This window comes from Heteronotia binoei, chromosome 4 (genome assembly GCF_032191835.1).
Source record: "Heteronotia binoei isolate CCM8104 ecotype False Entrance Well chromosome 4, APGP_CSIRO_Hbin_v1, whole genome shotgun sequence".
NCBI classification, from domain to species: domain Eukaryota; kingdom Metazoa; phylum Chordata; class Lepidosauria; order Squamata; family Gekkonidae; genus Heteronotia; species Heteronotia binoei.
In genome coordinates, this window is record NC_083226.1 from 186,356,230 (window position 1) to 186,381,515 (window position 25,286).

The 25,286-nt window shown below is 48.3% G+C and overlaps 1 protein-coding gene across 1 annotated transcript in view; it reads left to right on the forward strand.

Annotated features, from left to right (window-relative positions):
• Positions 1-10,234: 10,234 nt before the first annotated feature.
• The window catches only part of RUSC2 (RUN and SH3 domain containing 2), a 31,563-nt gene continuing 16,511 nt past the window's right edge, over positions 10,235-25,286 (forward strand). Inside the window, exons 1-2 of the mRNA XM_060236272.1 lie at positions 10,235-12,164; positions 23,930-24,694. Coding sequence (XP_060092255.1) covers positions 10,343-12,164; positions 23,930-24,694 — 2,587 coding nt within the window. The 5' untranslated portion in view covers positions 10,235-10,342. The remainder of the gene's footprint in view (positions 12,165-23,929; positions 24,695-25,286) is intronic.

Below are 25,286 nucleotides of genomic sequence, written 5' to 3' on the forward strand. Positions count from 1 at the left end.
AAGATGGTGATCCTATCACCTCTCAGCCGCCTCCTCTCCAGGCTAAACATCCCCAGCTCCTTCAGCCTTTCCTCAGAGGACTTGGTCTCCAGACCCCTCACCATCTTCGTCGCCCTCCACTGGACCCCTTCCAGCTTGTCTAGATCCTTCTTAAAATGTGGTGCCCAAAACTGAACACAAGACTCCAGGTGAGGTCTTACCAGAGCAGAGTAAATCGATACCATCGCATCACGTGATCTGGACACTATACTTCTGTGGATACAGCCCAAAATTGCATTTGCCTTTTTAGCCACCGCATCACACGGTTGACTCATGTTCAGTGTATGATCCACTAAGACCCCTAGATCCTTTTCGCACAGACTACTGCTGAGACAAGTCTCCCCCATCCTATAACCATGCATTGGATTTTTCCTACCTAAATGCAGAACTTGACATTTGTCCCCGTTAAAATTCATTTTATTGATTTTAGCCCAGTTTTCCAGCCTGTCAAGGTCATCCTGTATCCTGTTTCTGTCTTCTTCTGTGTTTGCAACCCCTCCCAATTTAGAATCATCTGCAAATTTAATAAGCATTCCCTCTGTTCCTTTATCCCGATCATTGATAAAGATATTGAACAAAGCAGGTCCCAGGACAGATCCTTGAGGAACTCCACTCGTCACTCCTCTCCAAGAGGATGAGGAACCATTCACAAGCACTCTTTGGGTGTGATCTGTCAACCAGTCACAGATCCACCTAATGGTAACAGGATTCAAACCACATTTTACCAACTTAACATGGACAGTATGTGGAACTTTATTAAAAGCCTTACTGAAAGCCTTACTCCTCTGTTCTTCCGCTTCCTTGTGGGTCTCTCCTCTTCCTCCCTTTTCCAGGAAGAGGTACAGTCTAGCATTTGGCCTCCCCGCATCTCTGTTATCTCCTAGGCATCACATTTGTGCCGTGGCTGATATCTCGGCTGCCTAGAAACATCTGTGTAGCCACGTCTTGGGTGGGTGCCTGTGGGAGTGGGGTGGGGGGGGTGCTGAAAGGCAATTAACTGCTCTCCATTTTCCTGTTGTTGTATTTCTTGGAATGAATGTGGGGGTTTTGTAGCTGCCAAACTCTTGATAACATGATCCACTAAGACCCCTAGATCCTTTTCGCACGTATTTCAATTTCCCTGACGTGTGCTGGGAGACAAACTCTGAAAAGCGTCCACAGTCACGCACATTGCTGACCTGTCTGCTGGCTGACAACTTCCTTCATCAAACGGTGGAGGAAGCTTCAAGGGGCTCGGCCATACTGGACTTAATATTGACCAGCAGTCAAGAGGCAGTAGACGGGGTGAAGGTGGTGGAGACCTTAGGGGGAAGTGACCATGTCCTGCTAGAATTCCTTTTGCTGTGGGGGGCCAAGACAGTTCGTACCACACATGTATGTTAGATTTCAGTAAGATTTTTTTTTGTTTTAACAATTTATTGATAACATATGGTTACAAAACTTAATAATAATTTTTTTATACTAACCCATATGGTAATTCAGTCCCCCCTCCCTCCAATGTTGACTTCCCCGAAGTTATAGATTTAAGTTCAATACTAAAGGTACTACTAACCGATCAAAGTTCAATTTTTTTTTCTCATTAATACTAAAAAATTGTCCAATGTCTTTTTACATTCCACTCTTTCTCCGTATATCCTTTAAATTTCTTCCACTCCTTTTTGAATATGTCTAAATCATAGTCTCTTAGAGTTCTAGTTAGTTTGTCCATCTCACTCCACGATAAAACTTTCATAATCCAGTCCCATTTCTCTGGTATTTTTTCTTGTTTCCACAGCTGTGCAAACAATGTCCTAGCAGCTGAGAGCAAGTACCAAATTAAAGTTCTGTCTTCCTTTGGAACGTTTTCTAATTGTAATCCAAGCAAAAAAGTCTCTGCAGTTTTCTTGAAGTCGTAACCCAAAATTTTGGAGATTTCTTGTTGTATCATCTTCCAGTACTCTTTCGCTTTTTCACAAGTCCACCACATATGAAAGAAAGAACCTTCATGTTTTTTGCATTTCCAACATTTCAGTAAGATTGACCTTAATAACTCCAAGGCATTATGAGCATCATTCCATGTGCAAGATTGCTGGAAGGGAAAGGAGTGAGTGAGAGGTGGGCTCTCCTAAAACAAGAGCTCTTGCAAGCTCAAGCTGTCGTTATCTCAACAAGAAGGGAACATGGTAGGGAATCCAAAAACCTAATGTAGATGAACAGAGAACTCTGTGAGGTTCTAAGGGAGAAAAAAATAAATGTTCAAGAAATGGAGGCAGTGACATACCTCTAAAGAAGAGTACCTGTGGGTTGCTAGGCACTGCAGGTCAGCCATCAGAGAGGCCAAAGGTCACAGTGTGCTAAAGCTGGCCAGGGAGGCTTGCCATAACAAGAAAATCTTTAGTTATGTGAGGTCAAATGTAAGATGAAAGGTGTTGGGCCCACTGTTGGGTGAAAATAGAAGAACTCTGACAGAGAGCAGAAAGGCTTATTGGCCTATTTTTCCACTGTTTCCCCCCTGAAGAAAAGTACAGGCTCATCTAGAGATGGAGTAGACGTGGTGTGGCATCAAGATTGCTGCTTGACATGGACAGAGAGGTAGTTGAGACGCACTTGGGTACATTGCATGAGGACAGAATCCTTCAGGCCAGGTGGGAGGCACCCAAGAGCACCCAAAGGGCTTTCTAGAGAGATTGCAGAGCCTTCCTCCATCATCTTCCAGACCTCTTGGAGGGTGAAGGACATGCCACAGGACTGCAGAAGGGCAAATGTTATCCCAGTGTTCAAAAAAGAGAGAAGGGATGATCCAGAACAACAGGCCGGTCTGTCCGACCTCTGTCCCAGGGAAGATACTGGAGCAGGTTTTAAAAGTGGAGAGCCAGTTTGGTGTAGTGGTGAAGTGTGCGGACTCTTATCTGGGAGAACCGGGTTTGATTCCCCACTCCTCCACTTGCATCTGCTGGAATGGCCTTGGGTCAGCCATAGGTCTGGCAGAGGTTGTCCTTGAAAGGGCAGCTGGTGTGAGAGCCCTCTCCAGCCCCGCCCACCTCACAGGGTGTCTGTTGTGGGGAGGAAGGGAAAGGAGATTGTGAGCCACTCTCAGGCTCTTCGGAGTGGAGGGCGGGATATAAATCCAATATCTTCATCTACCTCACAGGGTGTCTGTTGTGGGGGAGGAAGGGAAAGGAGATTGTGAGCCGCTCTCAGGCTCTTCGGAGTGGAGGGCGGGATATAAATCCAATATCTTCATCTACCTCACAGGGTGTCTGTTGTGGGGAGGAAGGGAAAGGAGATTGTGAGCCGCTCTCAGGCTCTTCGGAGTGGAGGGCGGGATATAAATCCAATATCTTCATCTACCTCACAGGGTGTCTGTTGTGGGGGAGGAAGGGAAAGGAGATGGTGAGCCGCTCTGAGACTCTTGGGAGTGGAGGGCGGGATATAAATCCAATATCTTCATCTACCTCACAGGGTGTCTGTTGTGGGGGAGGAAGGGAAAGGAGATTGTGAGCCGCTCTGAGACCCTTCGGAGTGGAGGGCGGGATATAAATCCAATATCTTCATCTACCTCACAGGGTGTCTGTTGTTGGGGAGGAAGGGAAAGGAGATTGTGAGCTGCTCTGAGACTCTTCGGAGTGGAGGGCGGGATATAAATCCAATATCTTCATCTACATCACAGGGTGTCTGTTGTGGGGGAGGAAGGGAAAGGAGATGGTGAGCCGCTCTGAGACTCTTCGGAGTGGAGGGCGGGATATAAATCCAATATCTTCATCTACCTCACAGGGTGTCTGTTGTTGGGGAGGAAGGGAAAGGAGATGGTGAGCCGCTCTGAGACTCTTGGGAGTGGAGGGCGGGATATAAATCCAATATCTTCATCTACATCACAGGGTGTCTGTTGTGGGGGAGGAAGGGAAAGGAGATGGTGAGCCGCTCTGAGACTCTTCGGAGTGGAGGGCGGGATATCAATCCAATATCTTCATCATGCTTCATGTGTACATTCCGTCCTCTAACGATGAACTAGAGCTAACCTCTTGTTGGGAGAAACTTTCTGCATATATTTTGTTTCTATCCAGGCAGTGCTCTTTAGCCCAGATGATGACTGTAGGCGATCTGAGTGCCCAAATTGGCTCTTATAATAAAAAATTGATCTCCTCCTTCAGCTGTTAGGACATCGAGGCCTTAATGCTACAGTTTGGACTGATTTACCATTCCAAGAATACACTACTTGGTAGCCATCTGACATCAATGCGGATCCTGTGAATTTAGGGGGAGGTGTTTGTGAGTTTCCTGCATTGTGCAGGGGGTTGGAATAGATGTCCCTGGAGGTCCCTTCCAATTCTATGATTCTATGACAACTTAATAAAGCTGGTTTAAGCCTGATAGAATTTTGTATCAAACATGATGTCTAGATAGTTAATAGTTAGGGAGGGATAGTGGCTCAGTGGTAGAGCATCTGCTTGGTAAGCAGGCGGTCCCAGGTTCAATCTCCGGCATCTCCAACTCAAAAGGGTCCAGGCAAGGAGCCATGAAAAACCTCTGCTTGAGCCCCTGGAGAGCCGCTGCCAGTCTGAGTAGACAAGACTGACTTTGATGGACTGAGGGGGTCTGATGCAGTAGAAGGCAGCTTTATATGTTCTGTTATTAGGGGAAGGCTGGTGGCTCAGTGGTAGAGCATCTGCTTGGCAAGCAGAAGGTCCCAGGTTCAATTCTCGGCATCTCCAACTCAAAAGGGTCCAGGCAGATAGGCGTGAAAAACCTCCGTTTGAGACCCTGGAGAGCCGCTGCCAGTCTGAGTAGACAAGACTGACTTTGATGGACCCAGGAGGGGTCTGATTCAGTAGAAAGCAGCTTCTTAAGTGTTAAGGAGAGTCAGTGGCTCAGTGCTAGAGCATCTGCTTGGCAAGGAGAAGGTCCCAGGTTTAATCCCCGGCATCTCCAACTCAAAAGGGTCCAGGCAAGTAGGCGTGAAAACCTCCGCTTGAGACCCTGGAGAGCTGCTGCCAGTCTGAGTAGACAAGACTGACTGTGATAGACCCAGAGTGGTCTGATTCAGTAGAAGGCAGCTTCATATGTTCAGTTTTTTCCCTTTAGGGGAGGGATGATGGCTCAGTGGGTGGAGCATCTGCTTGGTAAGCAGAAGGTCCCAGGTTCAATCCCCAGCATCTCCAACTCAAAAGGGTCCAGGCAGATAGGTGTGAAAAACCTCAGCTTGAGACCCTGGAGAGCTGCTGCCAGTCTGAGCAGACAATACTGACTTTGATGGACCCAGGGGGGGTCTGATTCAGTAGAAGGCAGCTTCATATGTTCAGTTTTTTCCCTTTAGGGGAGGGATGGTGGCTCAGTGGGTGGAGCATCTGCTTGGTAAGCAGAAGGTCCCAGGTTCAATCCCCAGCATCTCCAACTCAAAAGGGTCCAGGCAAATAGGCATTTGAAACCTCCGCTTGAGACCCTGGAGAGCTGCTGCCAGTCTGAGTAGACAAGACTGACTTTGATGGACCCAGAGTGGTCTGATTCAGTATAAGGCAGCTTCATATGTTCATATGTATGTTCAATGGATTCCCCCCATTTCTGGCTGCCAGCGAATTTACATTTGTATCTTCTCGTGGTTGTAGCATGATAGATTACTGTTTATGCCCACCTAATTTATTTCCATTTATTAACAACATTTTCATAGAGCCGCATTCTGAAAGTGACCACCTCTCCTTAGTTTTCTCCTTTAAGATAAGCCTGAGGGGATCTAACTCTGTGCCATCTCAAAGTGAGAATGTTTCTTGTGAGGTCCTGAAAAGGCTGAAGTGGTCTTCATCTCAAGAAAGAGATTTCATTGCTCTTTTCAATTCTGAGAGGTTTAAAAAATTAGGAATGGCAATTGCAAATTCAAACAGTCGATGAAGCCCTATTTGAACTTGCCTTGCTGCTGAATCTTTGCAGCTCTAAAGCTGAGGTGGTGAAATGGAGCAGGCCTAATTCGTCTGAATGGTTTGACCAAGACTGTTCTTCTTGGGAAAATAAATTAAGAGCCTTATTTAAGGAACCCACAGAAGCTGCACAGCAATTTAGAATGTAAGAAATCCTTTTTAGAGGTATTTGCAAATAAGAAGGAAAAGTATTTTCAACATAATCGGGACAACGCCTTTACACCATAAAATCTAATGATAGCAAATACTTTTGGAGATTTATTTCAGACAGCCTGAAGCCTAGGGCATTTGTCGACCCTAATATTTCTCCACAAACGTGGGTCAACCGTTATTCTATGATCTTTAAAGACCAAGTCAGCCCCTCTACCATTATAGATGCTTCTGCACTTTCTGATCTTCCAGCTTGGCCTCTTGTTAAACCAGATGAAATTATTGATTTAACAGATGGTTTAAAGTTGGCAAAGCACCAGGACCTGATGGTCTCCCTGCTGAGATTATTTATAAAAAATTGTGGTCTGGTGGTCCGTGCCTTTGGCCAGCCTATTTGCATTAATTGATTGTTATAGAACAGTCCCAGATTCCTGGCTTAACTCTATAATTGTCCCTGTCTACAAAAAAGGTAAGAACCCCATGATGCAGAGTGGTAAAGCTGCAGTACTGCAGTCGGAGCCCTCTGCTCACGACATGAGTTCGATCCCAGCAGAAGCTGGTTCAGGTAGCCGGCTCCAGGTTGACTCAGCCTTCCATCCTTCCGAGGTCAGTGAAATGAGTTCCCAGCTTGCTGGGGGGGAAAGCGTAAAAGACTGGGGAAGGCGATGGCAAACCACCTCGTAAAAATTCCGCCGTGAAAACATCGTGAAAGCAACGTCACCCCAGAGTCGGAAACGATTGGTGCTTGCACAGGGGACTCTTTACCTTAACAAAAAAGGTAATTTAAATCTTCCCAAGAGTTTTCACCCCATTAGTCTATTATCCATTATGGGCAAACTATATGCCAAACATTAAGAACCTCGGCTGACAGATCGGGTACATTCAAACAACATTATTTGCCTAGAGCAAATACGTTTTTCCAAAAAGAAAGAGATCACTGGTTACATTGGCTTTTCTGGCCACTAAATACATGAATACAAGAAAGGGGGAGCTTTATGTAGCTGTTATAGATCTGAAGAGTGTGTTAGACTCTGTGGACAGAAACAAGCTATAGAACAAACTAAAGGATCTTAAGAGAGGTCTTCCTCTGTTAATTCTATTAAAGAATTTACACACAAATATGACTTGCCAGGTAAAATACTCATCTAAGGGACATCTAACAATAAAAATACAGTTTGCAAAGGAGTTAAACAAGGGTATGTGTTAGCCCCACATCTTTTAAATCTTCTCTTAAACAATATGGCACAATTTCTGACTTCCATAAATGGGCACCCACCTAAGTTAAATGATCTCTCAATCCCTGTATTATTGTATGCTGATGATATAACAACCCTTTCCTGCCTGAGAGGGCCGACAGAGATACTCAAATGCTTTTGACAGCTACCGCCATCTTAACTCACTTGCTATAAACCGTTCTAGATCTAAGGCTGTTGTCTTTTCTAAAAGTTGGTGACCACAAAAATGGAATATAGGCAAGCAAGAAATTGAACAATCCAAATGCTTTAAGTATTTGGGCATAACCTTCAACTACAGTCTTAAATGGGTGGTTCACCGTGACAGAACAATAATTCCGCTCAAATTAAATAATTGCATTATAAAAAAGGTAACCAGTGCTTGCCTGCTGCACGACCTGAGTTCGATCCCAGCAGAAGCTGGTTCAGGTAGCCGGCTCCAGGTTGACTCAGCCTTCCATCCTTCCGAGGTCAGTCAAATGAGTCCCCAGCTTGCTGGGGGGAAAGCGTAAAAGACTGGGGAAGGCGATGGCAAACCACTCCGTAACAGAATCTGTCGTGAAAACGTTGTGAAAGCAACGTCACCCCAGAGTCGGAAACGACTGGTGCTTGCAGGGGGGACTACCTGTTTTAAACCAGAGTTTGCCTGCTGCAATCAGAGTTTTTAATGCTAAAACACTACTGCAAATTTTGTGGATTAATGCTCTGAATCAGAAACTGGAAAATATCCAGGCAGTATTTCTGCAACAACTTTTAGGAATCCCCAGTTGTGTTTCTTATTTTGTAATCTGCTCAGAAACAAGCCAATCTCTGATTGAAACAAAAGCTTGGATTCTAACTTTTGAATATTGGCTACGAATACATTACAGGGCTGAACCAGCTAGTCTGCTCAGCTACTTAAAAACTGGTCTTCATAATGCTTGGCTAGATGGAATCATGTCGAAGCTCAAATGCATGGGAATTGCATCTTCATCTGATTTTAGACTCTTGGACTCAGAATCTCATAAATTCTGTCCTGCCCAATCTTACACTTGCTCCCCTGCTTCACTCGGACTTGATCAGTCTGCCAAGAAAATGGCCAAATATTTATTTGAACTTGATAACCCACAACCTTGGTGAGGTTTTATGCTGGCTAGGAAGAATGCATTTCCTTCCAGTGTTCTCTGTGGGAGATTTCTTCAAGCAAGAGATATTCTCCGTGTGGGTCAAGCTCACCTGATTCCATCCAGCGCATTTTATTAAATGTCAGCTGTGTTCGATCCCTGGAAGGTTCTGTTAGTCTTTCCTTACCATCTTATAATGGAGAGAATAGGATTGATTGATTAGGATTGATACTAAACGACAACATAACTATCACAAGAGCTGTTGCCAAATTCTTGGCTGAAATTGTCAAAAATTATTTCAAGCAGGTTTCATTGTGATTCTGAATCTTATTTTAGCCTTTTATGCTTTGAACAGATATATTGGATTGCTTGTTGTCTGGCTGACAAGTTTCTGTATATTTCTTTCGGTTATGCCGATAAAGGTGTGATATTGGAGAGCCAGTTTGGTGTAGTGGTTAAGTGTGCGGACTCTTATCTGGGAGAACCGGGTTTGATTCCCCACTCCTCCACTTGCACCTGCTAGCATGGCCCTGGGTCAGCCATAACTCTGGCAGAGGTTGTCCTTGAAAGGGCAGCTGCTGTGAGAGCCCTCTCCAGCCCCACCCACCTCACAGGGTGTCTGTTGTGGGGGAGGAAGGGAAAGGAGATTGTGAGCTGCTCTGAGACTCTTCGGAGTGGAGGGCGGGATATAAATCCAATATCATCCTCCTCCTCCTCCTCCTCCTTCTTCTTCTTCTTCTTCTTCTTCTTCTTCTTCTTCTTCTTCAATATATATATATATATATATATATTGATTGAATTGTAAACGTTTAGGTTTAACTTTGTTTTCTATCTTCAATTCTTTTGACTTTGTCTTTTTGGTCCTTGCCTTTTGATATTTTGTTGATGTAAGTTTATGTATCTGTGATATGGCTGAATAACAAAATAAAAGCTAGAGCCAGGCGTGCAGCAGCCGTGTGGGTCTGAAGCACTAGAATAAAGTGAAGAGTTCAGTGGCACCTTTAAGACCAACAAAGTTTTATTCTAGGTATGATCTTTCTTGTGCAGGCACGCTTCTTCTGATAAAATGGAATGGAAGAAAACCATTCAAACTTGTAGACAGGGCTGAGAAACAAATTAGCATGAAGACATTTTGAGACAAAACAGGGACAACAAGCCAAGTGCGCAGGGTAACAGGTGAATGGATCCAATTAAGGGGAACAAGGGTTGAAGCAATAAATATGTCAGAATAGGAGATAAGTGTGTAAGAGAACCTTTTGTAATTATGTGAAGTTAACTGAGATTCCTTTACCATGTCCCATTCGTCTCCCCTCAAACGTGAAGGTAACAAACAGTATTTTTTTCATTAGGGTTTGTAGAATCTTTCGGGCTCAAGTGCTGTGTTCTACTGGAGAAATTACTGAATTTCTCCAGTAGAACACGGCACTTGAGCCCGAAAGATTCTACAAACCCTAATGATGTTACCAGCCGTGAAAACCTGAAATCTTTGATAGTATTTTTTTCTTTTGGGCACAGTATATTTCAGGTTTCATTGTATTACGTTACAATTACTATATGTTCTAAACACTATACCAAAATAAAAAGATAATTCTTGATTTGAGCAGAACCCAAACTGCATCTGTGCAGGAAAGTTTCTCAGGGTAAGAAACTGCCAGGAATTTCTCATGGTGCGATTTCACTGTTAAATCCTTTGCACGCTTCCCCACTGCGCTGCCAGGACTTCTGAGTGGAGCGGCAGCGGAGTCTGGACCGTTTGCTTGAGAATGTTCTTCTCCTTCCAGGCTGGTAATTCCTTCTCTGGCTTCTTGTGTCCCCCCAGGTCTCCGAGGGCCGTCCTGAGCTGTGCATTTGGGGTGTCTCCTGCCTGCCACGGTCCTCCCATGGGTAGCTGGGGGGGCAGCCGCAGGGGTCGTGGAGAGCTTTGCTGACGATGGATAGCCCCCCGAAGCTGACCGGTGAAACCCTGATCGTCCATCACATCCCCCTGGTGCACTGCCAGGTCCCTGACAGGCAGGCCAACCCCTTCTGCCCTCCCGAGGTGGGTGTGGCATGCACCACCTCCCTCCCGGAGTGGGACCTCTCACAGACCGACTCCCTGGTCTACAGCAGCTTCCTCCAGGCTGCAGACCCAGAGCTGGCCCCGGCGGAGACGGCAGAGGAAAAGGAGGGGAAGCCCCAAGATGCCCCTGCCGCTGCTGGAGCCCACAAGCGACAGAACCCGTTCCTGCTGGGGGATGCCGAGGGCCCCCGAGACCTTTGTGAAGATGATCCGGGGCAGAAGTCATTCCACCTCCATGGCGGCAAGGCTGCCTTCCGCCTGCACGAGCTGGCCCTGCCGCCTTTCCGCCTGCACGACACCAAGCCCGTCGTGAAGGCCTGGAGCGCCAGCAGCCGCCTGGACGTGGTGGAGGGCCAGGAAGACCAGCTGGCCGGCGGTGATGCCCGGAAGAAGAGCCGCCTGGCCTCGGACTGCATGGAGCTGGACGAGTACGGCTGCCCCCGCGGGGACCCCTCCAGCTTCTCCTTCGAGCAGGACTGGGCCAGCGATGCTGAGGAGCTCCTGCCCAGCCAGGAGGGGCCGCGCAGCCGGACGTGCAGCTGCTCCAGTGCCGAGCTCCAGCGCTGCCGCTGCCACAGCCTCTCCAGCCACTCGGAGCCGGCGGACCAGCAGATGGGCTACGTCAGCGACTCCTCCTGCAACAGCTCGGACGGGGTGCTGGTGAACTTCAGCGCCCTCTACCACAAGATGAACGGCCACGCCCACGCCAACCTGAACTCCGGCCATCTGTCGTGTGACTCTTCCTCAGACAGCCACTCAGACACGGGGGCTTTCTACCTGGACTTGCACTCGTCGCCCATGGAGTCCAAGATGCCCTGCAAGGCGCACCACCCCGAGGGCTCGGGGAAGGCCTGCGGGTGCCATCACCCCTCCTCGCCCCTCTTGGATGCCAACTGCAACTCCTACCTGCCTCCATGCGAGCCCTGCACCTCGGACGGCTCCGACCTGACCACCTGCTTCCAGAGCCAGGCGCGGCTGGTGGTGGCTACCCAGAACTACTACAAGCTGGTCACCTGCGACTTGTCTTCCCAGTCCTCCCCCAGCCCCGCCAGCTCCTCCATCACCAGCTGCTCGGAGGAGCACCCCAGAGCCAGCCCCTTGCAGCCCACCGAGTACTACCTGTTCCAGAGGCCTCCGGCCCGGCCGGAGGAGAGCAGCGACACGGAGGGCTCCCGGGGGGAAGGCTCGCAGGGGGAGGCGGCGGAGAGGAGCGCCATCGAGGGGCAGGTTTACGTCAACGTCTCCCCTCCCACCCTGGCCAACGGGAGGCAGCGTTCCCGCAGCTACGACCGCAACCTGGACCGGAGCCCCACCAGCCGGCTGGGCTCACTGGAGCGCATGATGAGCTGCCCGGTGAAGCTGAGCGACAGCCCCGCCCTGGCCCTCCAGGGCTCCCCCCCCAGGCGGGTCACCTCCTTTGCCGAGCTGGCCAAGGGCCGGAAGAAGACGGGCTCCTCTCCCCCGCTCCGGGCCAGCAGGGACTCTTCCCTCGAGTTCTCCCCCATCCCTGAGTCCCAGAGGGGCGGCTCCGTCTGCCACAGCCTCCCTCCCATGCCCTTGCTCCGCCCCCTCAGCCGCAGCCCTGAGCGAGGAGGGGGCCCCTCTGGGAAGGACCCGTGGGGCAGGGAGGCCCTCGATCCGGTGGTGGTGGAGGCAGGGGCCGGTCAAAAAGACATCCGGGCCCGAGCAGATGGTAAGGCTTCTCCCAGGCAGGGGAGTCGTGGGCTCCTCTCTTGCAGTTCCTTGAAGGGAGGTCCTGAGAAAGACTCTCTGCTTGGAGTGTGGGCTGCTGGGGCGGCGGCTTGGAATAAGACCCTTTTCCTGTGGTGGCAGAGGGGCCAATGGGGGGCTCCTGGGCCTGAGCATGCAGTGGCACAGCTGAGATGCTGTAGGAGAGGTGGGCTTGCTGGTGTCTCAGGGACCAGCTGGACTTGGGGGGAGGAGGGGGGTGGTGCTACTCGCAGCTTGCCTGGCCAGGACTTATCCGGTTCCAGCTCCCTTGGCCTTGCTCAGTGTGTGTCTCCAAAGCTTTTTGCTTGAGTTGGGAAAGACGGGGGCTCAGCCCCACTGGGTGAATGCAGAGTTGGTGCCTTTTGGGTCAGAGCCCAGATTTGTGTCTGTTTAGCGGGGTCTTGATTGACCACAGTTGGGAGAAGGGTCTTGGACTCAAGGTGCCCTCTCGGGTCTGATCCTGTATCACATATCTTGAGACGTGATGCATGGGCTGAGAGCCTTGTGATGAAAACCAGTTTGGTTAATGGTTAAGTGTGTGGACTCTTATCTGGGAGAACTGGGTTTGATTCCCCACTCCTCCACTTGCAGCTGCTGGAATGGCCTTGGGTCAGCCATAGTGGTTAAGAACATAAGAGAAGCCATGTTGGATCAGGCCAGTGGCCCATCCATTCCAACACTCTGTGTCACACAGTGGCCAAAAAAATTATATCTATCTATCTATCTATCTATCTATCTATCTATCTATCTATCTATCTATCTATCTATCTATCTATCTATCTATCTATCTATCTATCTATCTATCTATCTATCCATCCATCCATCCATCCATCCATCCATCCATCCATCCATCCATCCATCCATCCATCCATCCATCCATCCATCCATCCATCCATCCATCCATCCATCCATCCATCCATCCATCTATCCATCTATCTATCTATCATCTATCTATCTATCTATCTACACTGTGGCTAATAGCCACTGATGGACCTCTGGCTCCATATTTTTATCTAACCCCCTCTTGAAGCTGGCTATGCTTGTAGCCGCCACCACCTCCTGTGGCAGTGTATTCCACATGTTAATCACCCTTTGGGTGAAGAAGTACTTCCTTTTATCCATTTTAACCTGACTGCTCAGCAATTTCATCAAATGCCCATGAGTTCTTGTATTGTGAGAAAGGGAGAAAAGTCCTTCTTTCTCTACTTTCTCCATCCCATGCATAATCTTGTCAACCTCTATCATGTCACCCCGCAGTCGACGTTTCTCCAAGCTAAAGAGCCCCAAGTGTTTTAACCTTTCTTCATAGGGAAAGTGTTCCAACTCTTTAATCATTCTAGTTGGCCTTTTCTGCACTTTTCCCAATGCTATAATATCCTTTTTAAGGTGCGGTGACCAGAATTGTACACAGTATTCCAAATGAGACATGCACAGACTCTTATCTGAGAGAACAGGGTTTGATTCCCCATTCCTCCACATGTACCTGCCAGAGTGATCTTGGGTCAGTCCCAGTTTCTCTCAGAGCTGTTCTCTCAAGAGCAGTTTCTGTCAGAGCTCTCTCAGCTCCACCTACCTCACAGGGTGTCTGTTGTGTGGAGAGGAAGGGAAGGAGACTCCTTCGGGTAGTGAAGGGCAGAGTATAAACCCAGTCTCCTCTTCTTCTTGCATTCTGGGTGCCAGAGGCCACCCTGAGGCCCATGCTAAGGGGTGTATGAACCTGGGTGGCACCAGCTCCCTCTCCTGTGCCCTAGAGAGCAGGTGCTTCATCTTATTGCAGGGCCTGGATCGAGAGGGGCTCTTGGCACTGTCCAGTCTTGATCTGTTGAGGTCTGTCTCTCCTCCTCCAGCTGGCAGTGTCTCTCCAGGATCTTGGGCAGGGCTTTCTTGCATCTCCCACACCTGTGGGGCTGAAATGGGGCCCTTTTGCACACTCAGGATGAGTGTGAACAGACAACCAGTGCTTGCAGAGAGAGAGTTAGGGAAGCTAAAGCTCAGTATGAGCTGAGGCTAGTGAGAGATGCTAAAAACAACCAAAAAGGGTTCTTTTCTTATGCTTTTTTTTGGCCTGTTTTTTTATGGCCACTGTGTGACACAGAGTGTTGGACTGGATGGGACACTGGCCTGATCCAACAGGGCTTCTCTTATGTTCTTATGTGACACACAGTGTTGGACTGGAGGGGCCATTGGCCTGATCTAACATGGCTTCTCGTCTGTTCTTATGTGACAGAGTGTTGGACTGGATGGGCCATTGGCCTGATCTAACATGGCTTCTCTTCTGTTCTTATGTGACACGGAGTGTTTGACTGGAGGGGCCACTGGCCTGATCCAACATGGCTTCTTTTATGCTCTTATGTGACACAGAGTGTTGGACTGGAGGGGCCACTGGCCTGATCCAACAGGGCTTCTCTTATGTTCTTATGTGACACAGAGTGTTGGACTGGATGGGCCACTGGCCTGATCCAACAGGGCTTCTCTTATGTTCTTATGTGACACAGAGTGTTGGACTGGATGGGCCATTGGCCTGATCCAACAGGGCTTCTCTTATGTGACACAGAGTGTTGGACTGGAGGGGCCACTGGCCTGATCCAGCAGGGCTTCTCTTATGTTCTTATGTGACACAGAGTGTTGGACTGGAGGGGCCATTGGCCTAATCCAGTAGGACTTCTTTTATGTGACACAGAGTGTTGGACTGGATGGGCCATTGGCCTGATCCAGCAGGGCTTCTCTGATGTTCTTATGTGACACAGAGTGTTGGACTGGAGGGGCCGTTGGCCTGATGGCTTCTCTTATGTTCTTATGTTCAAAGTAAGAAAGGAGCAAGGACATGGCAGGCCCCCTGTTAGGAAGAAGAATTGCAGATTTATACCCCGCCTTTCTCTCTGAATCAGAGACTCAGAGTGGCTTACAATCTCCTTTATCTTCTCCCCCCACAACAGACACCCTGTGAGGTGGGTGGGGCTGTGAGAGCTCCCCTAGAAGCTGCCCTTTCAAGGACAACCTCTGCAATATCTATGGCTGACCCAAGGCCATTCCAGCAGCTGCAGGTGGAGGAGTGGGGAATCAAACCCGGTTCTCACAGATAAGAGTCCGCCCACTTAACCGTTACACTAAACTGACTCTGGGACAGGAAAGTTGAATTGTAACAGGTGATGAGGGATGGCAGAACTGCTCAATTCCTACTTTTCCTCCGTCTTCTCTTCTGAGAGAATAGTGCTCAACCTGTCAAAAGCAACGCATGAAGAAGGAAAGATGTTGCAGCCTAGGATCAGCCCAGAAACGCCTAGTTTCTTTAAATGAGCCTAAATCGTTGGGGCCAAATGAACCGCAAAAAACTTGCGGATGTAATTTCTGTGCCTCTGGCTATTATTTTTGAGAATTCTTGGAGAACAAGTGGGGTGCCAGAAGACTGGAGGTGGGCAGATGTTGTCCCTGTCTTCAAAAAGCAGGAAAGGAGGATCTGTTTGTTGTATGTTCCTGGAAAAGTTTTAGAACAAATCATCAAACAGTCCTGGAACATTTAGAAGCAGCAAACTTGGGTTTCTCAAGAACAAATCATGTCAGACTAGCCTGATCTCTATTTTCGAGAAAATTACTACCTTTCTGGATCAGGGGAATGCTGTAGACATAAGTTTTCTTGATTTCAGTAAGGCTTTTGATAAGGTTCCACATACTGTTCTTGTTGATATGTTTGTAAAATGTAGTTTGTATTCTGTTGTTGTTAGGTGGATCGGTAACCCAAAGGGTGCTTGAGAATGGTTCTTCATCCTCTTGGAGAGGAGTAACAAGTGGAGTGCCTCAAGGCTCTGTTCTGCAGCCTGTTTCATTTAATATCTTTATAAATGATTTGGATGAAGGATTCAAGGAAATGCTTATTAAATTTGCAGATGATACTAAATTGGGAAGCATTGCAAATACAGTAGAAGACAGAAACAGGATACAGGATGATCTTGGCAGGCTGGAAACCTGGGCTAAAACCAATAAAATGAATTTTAACAGGGAGAAATGTAAAGTTCTGCATTTCGGTAGGAAAAATCCAATGCATGGTTATAGGATGGGTGAGACTTGTCTTAGCAGTAGTCTGTGCGAAAAGGATCTTGGGTTTTAGCGTACCATATGCTAAACATGAGTCAACAGTGTGATGTGTGATGTGGAGGCTAAAAAGGAAAATGCAATTTTGGGCTGTATCAACCAAAGTATAGTATCCAGATCACATGAAGTGATGGTATCGCTTTACTCTGCTCTGGCAAGACCTCACCTGGAGTATTGTGTTCAGTTTCGGGCACCACATTTTAAGAAGGATCTAGACCAGCTGGAAGGGGTCCAGAGGAGGGTAACAAAGATGGTGAGGGGTCTGGAGACCGAGTCCTATGAGGAAAGGTTGAAGGAGTGGGGATGTTTAGCCTGGAGAGGAGGCGGCTGAGAGGTGATAGGATCACCATCTTCAAGTACTTGAAGGGCTGTCCTATAGAGGATGGTGTGGAATTGTTTTCTGTGGCCCCGGAAGATAGGACCAGAACCAATGGGTTGAAATTAAATCAAAAGAGTTTCCGGCTCAAAGTTAGGAAGAACTTCCTGACCGTTAAAGCAGTTCCTCAGTGGAACAGGCTTCCTCCTTGGGAGGTGGTGGGCTCTCCTTCCTTGGAGGTTTCTAAACAGAGGCTAGATGGCCACCTGGCAGCAATGAGGATCCTGTGAATTTAGGGGGAGGTGTTCGTGAGTTTCCTGCATTGCGCATGGGGTTGGACTAGATGACCCTGGAGGTCCCTTCCAACTCTAGGATTCTGTGATTCTGAGAGGAACAGCTGTGTGAGAACTTGTGACTCCAGGTCACATCAGCAGATGCAAGTGGAGGAGTGGGGAATCACACCCGGTTCTCCTAGATAAGAGTCCACGCACTTAACCACTGCATGAAACTGGCTCTCTGTGCAGGGGGGTGGGCTAGATGATCTTGGGTGTCCCTTCCAACTCTGGTTTTATGATTCCTGCGCTGGGGCCCTTCTTGAAGGGCCTGATAGCTTTCAGGGGCATCACTTCTGTCTGTGGGCAGGGGACTGTTTCTCTGCAGAGCTGTCCTGGAAGCTTCTCTTCTCTGCTTCGCTGCCTGGATAGGCGTCTGGTAGCTTCCCTGCAAGGGGGCCTTTCAGAAGCCCTGAGAAGCAGGCTGGCCTGCAGAGGGTGCTGCCCACGGCCCATCCTGGGGAAGAGCTGAAAGGGGAGAGGTTTGTTTTGTGTCCCGGCTGGCATGACATGTGATTCCCCCTCCCCTGTAGAGCCAGCCTCTCGTGTTTCAGCAGCCGGTGGCCCTGGATCTTGGCTTCCCGGACGGAGGGCTGTTCCCTTGCGTCCCTGCTGTGGCCGGCAGTGGGAGGAACTGGGCCCAGGAGACAGCAGGTTAGATGCTGGGAGAAGGGAGGGGCAGTGGGGTGACTCCTTCTGCCGGTTGCGCCTTAGGAGGAAAACACCGCCTGGAGGTTGGGCTTGAAGGGCCAGGAGGGCAGATTCAGTCCCTTGCCCAGGTAGTTGGGGTTTTTTAGTGGGGGTCAGTGCAGGGGGGCCCGTCTCTGTTGCCGCTGCAGTTGTAGAGAGAGGCTTGGAGAGGAGACGGGAGGGCCACTTGGTAATGGGGGAGACACGACAACCCCCTCCCAGCCTGTCTCTTGCCTCATCTCAAGGCGTGTATCTTGCGCTTCTCTCGGCGTCTCTGCTGTGCTCCTGAATGCCGCTCGACTCTGCTCCCCGGGAACTTGCAGTATGAAGCCTGGGGGCTTCTGTGGCCCCCTCCGCTTTCTCTGCGGCTGGCACCCAGGCTATAACCCCCCCCCCCCCTGGATCCCCAGGCCGGCTCACTTACCAGCAGCAGGAACCATGCGAACACGACCACCTCGCATTAGAGAGTGTTCTGGGGATGGTTGATGCACTTTGCGTGTGCTCTCTCGGGGAAGTTCTCGTGGCCAGTGTGGGGCTGAATCTGACAGGGTGGCTTCTCTGACACCACCAAGTGAGTAAATGGCAGGCGAGATTTGCACCAGGGGCTTGGTTTCTCTAGGTGCTGTGCTTCACTCCAGGATCTGAGGATGGGGTGGGGCTGTTTGGCCAGGCTTGCCTGAGCCCCCCACCCTTCGTGGCCCTCCTTCTGGCCGTTGCCCAGGGGCCAAGCTCTGAACAGCAGCAGCAGCGGGAAGGACTGTGTTGGTTGTCCGTTTTCTCTCAATGTGTGTCCCCCTCCCCCCAGGGGATATGGATGTCACACAGGAGACAGCAAGCAGCTCAGACACCCATTCCCACAAAATGCATCTTGTGACATCTTAAGGACAGTTCATTCAATGAGTCAACAGTGTGATGCGGTGGCTAAAAAGGCAAATGCAATTTTGGGCTGTATCAACAGAAGTCTTGTGTCCAGATCGCTTTACTCTGCTCTGGTAAGACCTCCCCTGGAGTATTGTGTTCAGTTTGGGGCACCACATTTTAAGAAGGATCTAGACAAGCTGGAACGGGTCCAGAGGAGGGCGACGAAGATGGTGAGGGGTCTGGAGACCGAGTCCTATGAGGAAAGGTTGAAGGAGCTGGGGATGCTTAGCCTGGAGAGGAGGCGGCTGAGAGGTGATCTGATCACCATCTTCAAGTACTTGAAGGGCTGTCCTCTAGAGGATGGTGCATAATTGTTTTCTGTGGCCCAGGAAGGTAGGACCAGAACCAATGGGTTGAAATTAAATCAAAAGAGTTTCTGGCTCAACATTAGAAAGAGCTTCCTGACCGTTAGAGCAGTTCCTCAATGAAACAGGCTTCCTCCTCAGGAGGTGGTGGGCTCTCCTTCCTTGGAGTTTTTTCAACAGAGGCTAGATGGCCCTCTGACAGCAATGAGGATCCTGTGAATTTAGGGGGAGGTGTTTGTGAGTTTCCTCAATGTGCGGGGGGTTCGGCTAGATGACCCTGGAGGTCCCTTCCAACTCTATGATTCTGTGAACCTCCCATGACTCTGGCCAGTCTGGCCCTCTCAGGCCGAATGACCTGCTCTGTGCTGCCACCCTGGTGCCCGTTGGCTTTGCCGTGCAGATGAGGGCTGCTGTACACCTTGGCATCAGATAGATCATAGAATCCTAAAACTGGAAAGAACCTCCAGGGTCATCTAGTCCAACCCCCTGCACAGTGCAGGAAACTCACAGCTACCTCCCCCCAACGCTCCCCCTGCAGTGACTCCTGCTCCATGGTCAGAAGGTGGCAAAACCCTCCAGGGTCCCTGGTCAAACTGGCCTGGAGAACAATGGCTGCCTGAGCCCAAAGTGCCAAGCAGCCTTTCCCTGGACATGTCAGAAGGGCCCACTAAGAGAACTCGGCCCTTACGCAGCCCTTCCTGCCCTCCTCATGAGCTGACTAATTCACAGGATCCGCATTGCTGTTTAAAAACCTTCAAGGAAGGAGAGCCCTCCATTTTATCAGATCTCCATCAATTTTACACCAGAGCTTCTCATAATTATTTTTATACAAGTCTATATTTTTCATAGTTATTTCCACACCTAGATATTTTACTTTTGAAGTAACCTCACACTCTGTTACACTTTGTGGTTCTTCCTGTTCGCTCTTTGACATATTTTTGCACAGAATTTTTGATTTTTCTTTATTTATATAGAAGCCTGCCAATTCTCCATATTCTTGTATCTTACGAAGCAGCAATGGTGTTACATATATGGGATTTTCATTAATAAACATTACATCATCAGCTCTGTATTTATAAGAAAAACTTTTAAACTTCAACCCCTCTATTTCCTTATCTTCTTGTATTTGCATAAGCAAAATCTCTAGTGTCATTATAAATATCAATGGAGATGGAGGGCAACCTTGTCTTGTTCCTTTACTAATTATCATTTTTTCTGTCAAATCTGCATTTATACAAAGTCTTGCTTGTTGTTCAGTATATATCACCTTAACCATTCTTATAAAATCTTCTCCTAGTCCCAATTTCTCCATCACTGCAAACATAAAGTCCCAATTCACATTATCAAAGGCCTTCTCTGTGTCTGCAAAGAATAATGCCACTTCTCTTTTAGGATGTTTCTCATAGTATTCAACAATGTCTATAACAGTTCTGATATTATCTCTGATTTGTCTCCTGGGAAGAAATCCTGCTTGCTCATCTTTAATAAAATTATTCAAATGCTGTTTGAGTCGTTCTGCTAGTATCCTAGCATATTTTTTTTTAGTCATTATTAAGTAATGAAATTGGTCTGTAATTTTTTTACATTTGTGTTGTCTCTAGCTTCTTTCAGTATCAACAAAATTACTACTTCCTTCCGTGTATTTGGTATTTTCCCATCAATCCTTATAATATTCATCAATTTCTGGAGTTTTGGTACTAATGTCTCTGCGAGGACTTTATAAAATTTTGCTGTAAAACCGTCTGGACGCGGAGCCTTTCCCAATTTCATTGCTGCTTCAATTTCTATTTTTTCAATTGGTTCATTTAATACCTTTTCCATATTTTCTGTTAGGGGATTTACTTGAATTTTCTGTAAATATGCATCTGTTTTTCTTTTCTCCACCTTTTGGCCTTGAAATAACTTAGCATAATATTTATAGAATTCTCTTTTAATTCCTGTTTGGTCTGCAATTTCTTTACCTCCTAATACAATTTTATTAATAAATTTATTCTCCCTTTTTTTTCATTTGCCAAGCCAGGTATTTTCCAGGGTTATTTGCTTCTTCAAAAGATTTCTGTTGCAGTCTTTTGAGGTTCCATTCTACTTCTTTGTTTACAAATATCTCAATTGGTTCTGTAATACTGTAATCTCCCTTATAAATTTCTTTTTTCCTGGTCTTTTTGATTTCCTCTTCTCACTTTGCAGTCTCTTTTTGTATGTCCAACATTTGTTTCTCTTTAGCTCTTTTATCTTTATTATTCATTGTAATTAAAATACCTCTCATTACAGATTTGTACACATTCCACACAGTGTGAAATTGAATGTCCTCATTTTCATTTATTTGAAAGAAAGCTTTAGTTTCTTTTCCTAGAGACTCCACTATATCCGTTTTCTGTAGCAAATCTTCATTAATCCTCCACCTCCTTGTCTTTTTTGCACATTTTGCCATCCACATTAATGGATTGTGATCTGCCCCCACTTCAGGAAGAAAATCTATTTTTTTCGTCATAAGTCCAAGATCTTTTGTAATCCATAACATGTCAATTCTTGAGAAAGAGTTGTACCTTGCTGAATAAAAAGTATAATCACGCACCTTAGGGTTAAATTTCCTCCATACATCTTCCAAACTTTCTTGTTTCACTAATTCAAAAAATGATTTTGGTATCTGTCCAAAGTATTTTTAACTGTGCCATTAAAGTCTCCCATTACCATTATTTGTTCGTATGTCACTTGGTCTAATAGTTGCACAATATCTTTAAAGAAGGCATCTTTCGCCCCATTTGGGGCATACAGTCCCAATAACGTCTTTTTGTCATTCAACACCACTTCCACTGCTAAATATCTCCCATCATTGCCTTAAAAATAAACTTTGGATCCAATTCTAGTTTAATATAAAAAACCACTCCCCTTTTTTTCTCCTTAGCCAGCGAGTAAAATTCCATTCCCAATTGTTTATTCCATAAAAATTTGTAATCCATTTGTTTAATATGTACTTCTTGTAGGCAAATTATACTACTTTTTTGTTTCTTAATCCAATGAAATGTAGCCTTTCTTTTTTGCGGTGAATTTAGTCCGTTTACATTCCAAGATATTAATTTGTAATCCATAGTGATTCTTCTTTTATTCTGTATCCCCAAATTCCCTGTGTTCTTCAAAAAACCTCCTCAGTTCTTGAACATTTGTAATTGTCATCCTCTTTCCTCCATGTTCAAAACTTAGACCCTCTGCCAGTATCCATCTGTATCTCACTTCATTCTCCCGTAGTTTGTCAGTTAATTTTTTATAGAGTCTTCTGTCATTTATGACCTTTCTTGGCAACTCCTTCATGATTCTTACTCTGCTGTCATCTACTTCCAATGTTTTTTCAAATTGTTTACTTAAGATCTTTCCTACCATATCTCTTGATACAAATCTTATTACCACTTCTCTTGGCAACTTATTTTTCTTGGCATACATTGAATTTACCCTGTATATATAGTCATAAAGATAGCTAGATTCGTCAGCATCCACACCCAAAAATTCAGCTATGATTCTTATTATATATGACCTCAAATCAGACTCTTCATCTTCAAGTACTCCTCTCAGACGTATCTGGTTTTCCATTAATTTACAGCCTTGTAGAACTACTTTCTCCTCGCAGGAGTTGTCCTTGAAAGGGCAGCTTCTGTCAGAGCTCTCTCAGCCCCACCCACCTCACAGGGTGTCTGTTGTGGGGGGAGAAGATAGAGGAGATTGTAAGCTGCGCTGAGTCTCTGATTCAGAGAGAAGGGCGGGGTAGAAATCTGCAATCTTCTTCTGAAGCAGGGAAGAGAAATCCGTGCCCAGAGGGAGCGTTCTCTGCCCGGGCCCTGCCTGAGCTTTTGGCTGGCCAGATCTGCTCACTTGGAGGGTCTTTGGGCTCCGCAAGGAGCCTGCCTAACCAAACCTGCTCAAATGTATGTGGAGGGGGGGGGCTTGGTCATGTGTGTCATGCGCACCATGCTGGTGTTGCACCAAGCTCCCTCTCCGAGAGGCTTGTGCCACCCAAGGAGAAGCGCCTCCCACTGCCTAATCCAGGGTGCAGGGCTGTGGGCCCTTCAGGCTGGCCGGGCGGCTGGAAGCTGAGTCTTGCTGTGTTAAAACACTTCCCTTCTGTTGCCCTGAGCAACCAAGGCTTCAGAGCTGGCAGAGGATCCGGGGCGCTGTGCCACCGTCCTCCTCCTGGGCATAAGGCCTGGTGCTTCCACATCCCCTGCCCAAGCGGCCTCTGTTGGCCGAGGTCCGTTCGGGTTTGGCCTCCCCTGCTGAACTCTCCACCCCTTTCCCTTCAGTTTTGCCTTTTGATGGTGGACAGACCGACTTCTCTCCCTTCCTTCTAGTCCTGCTGTTTTGTGGCAGTTGGCATCTCAGCCGAGGTGGGACCGGGGGGGGGGGGAGGGCTGAGAGGCATGAACCCCAGGGGGCGGGGGCCACCACCCTTGTCTGCCTCCAGTTGCCTTTTTCAGGCATCGATATTTCGAAATAATCAAGCTTTTGTTTTGAATCAAAGACTTGTTTTATTGAAACTCCATAACTTGCTCCAAGGACCGATACTTTGGAAGTAATACTTGTCACAGTGTTGCATAGTATCTTATAGGCTACTTCAAAGACAGGGTTACAGATAACTTCAAAAGAATAACACAAAGATGCAAATTGCATTGAAGGTTCAAAGGCTACTCACTAATATCTCTTTGGTGACTAAGGAATGTGAACATCTCCGTTTCTCACACATTCTCTGCTAGCTGATAAGACATGGCTGTGAGAATCTGGGGGAGAGGCATTTTACATTGCTAATACAAGGTTACCCTACACATCCCAGAAGCAGAGAGATTTATTATGCATTCACAGAAAGAAGTGAGAAAGGGGGGTGGGGGGAAGAAAAGAAAAGTATGGATGAATCAACACTTGGAAATAGCATGCTTGACACAGGCCCCTTGTTCAAGCAAGCCTCAGTGGGTGGGTGGTCTGGGCTGGGGTGGGGAGGGAGGGGGAGCCACGCTTTCCTCCATGGGCAGGCAGAGTGGGCCCCTGGCTGCACCCCTCTCACTCTCTCTCTCTCTGCCTCCCCCTGCAGGCGGGGCCGCAGACAGCAAAGTGGTGGTGCGCTACAGCAAAGACCAGCGGCCGACCACGCTGCCCATCCAGCCCTTTGTGTTCCAGCACCACTTCCCCAAGCAGCCCAAGGGGCGGGCCCTGCACAGCCACTTCGCCTCCAGCCTCTCCCAGCTCTACAGCCTCTCGGCCGCCAGCCGCTCAGCCGGCCAGCAGCTCTCCTCCACCTCCCAGTCCTCGGCCTCCGCCACCTCCGCCGACCAGCCCATGGTGGTGGGCGCCTTGGGGGCCGGCCAGCGCTCAGCGGACGGGGCCGCTTCCCTCAGCGACGGCAGTGCCAAGAAGCCCGGCCCAGAGACCACTCGCCCGTCCCCGCTGGGCAGCTACTCCCCCGTGCGAAGCAATGTGCCTTTCTTCCAAAATGTGGACTCCTCCTCCTCTTCTGCCTGCTCCTCGACTCCTGAGAGCCACCCTCCCCGAAGCAGGTCTTGCCCCGTCTCTGCCAACCTCCTGCCCACCAAGCCTTCCCCGGCCCCCCATGCCAGCACCCGGGCCAATCCCGGACACAAAAAGGAGAGTCCTCAGCCGGTCCCCAAGGGGCTGCCCGAGCAGAAGAGACCACCAGAGGAGTGCCAGCTCCACGGCAGCAGCTCCCTCCCGCCTGTGGCGACCGAGAGGTTGAGCTTGTCCAGGGCAGGAGGACCTGCCGACCCCAAATGGAAGGCCGGCTGCAATGAGCCCCTCAGCGCCGGACCCTTGGGTGCCATGGGCCCCCGCCCCCTGAATGGTAGGTGCTCTGTGTCTGCCTGCAGCTGAGAACTGGGCAGGCCTCCCATGAACGGGGTGGGTGGGAGGCTTTGGGGAAACACCCGTATTGGCCATGGCCACCTCAGCAGCGGATGAAACCACAGGAATGGGGTTTGCTGAGTAGTCCAGGGGTGCCTTTAAGACCACCAAAATTTAATTCTGAGTACAAGCTTTTGCAGGACGCACACGTCCTCAGGTACATACATCCAGGGGTGGAATTCTAGCAGGGGCTCCTTTGCATATTAGGCCACACACCCCTGATGTAGCCAATCCTCCGGGAGCTTACATTTCTGTAAGCTCCAGGAGGACTGGCTACATCAGGGGGTGTGGCCTAATATGCAAAGGAGCCCCTGCTGGAATTCCACCCCTGCATACATCATGGATGTAGTTACTCACTAGAATTTCTAACAGCTCAACAGGAGCCATTTCTATAGACACTTCAGGTGGGTCTTAACATGTAGCACATGGTCTCCCTTTTGTGATGCCACTGAATTTTCTGAAGCTCCCTGCTTGTCTGAAGGGCCACCATGCCAGCCTTGTTGCTTCCACATCTTTAGACTTTCCCCTCCCCA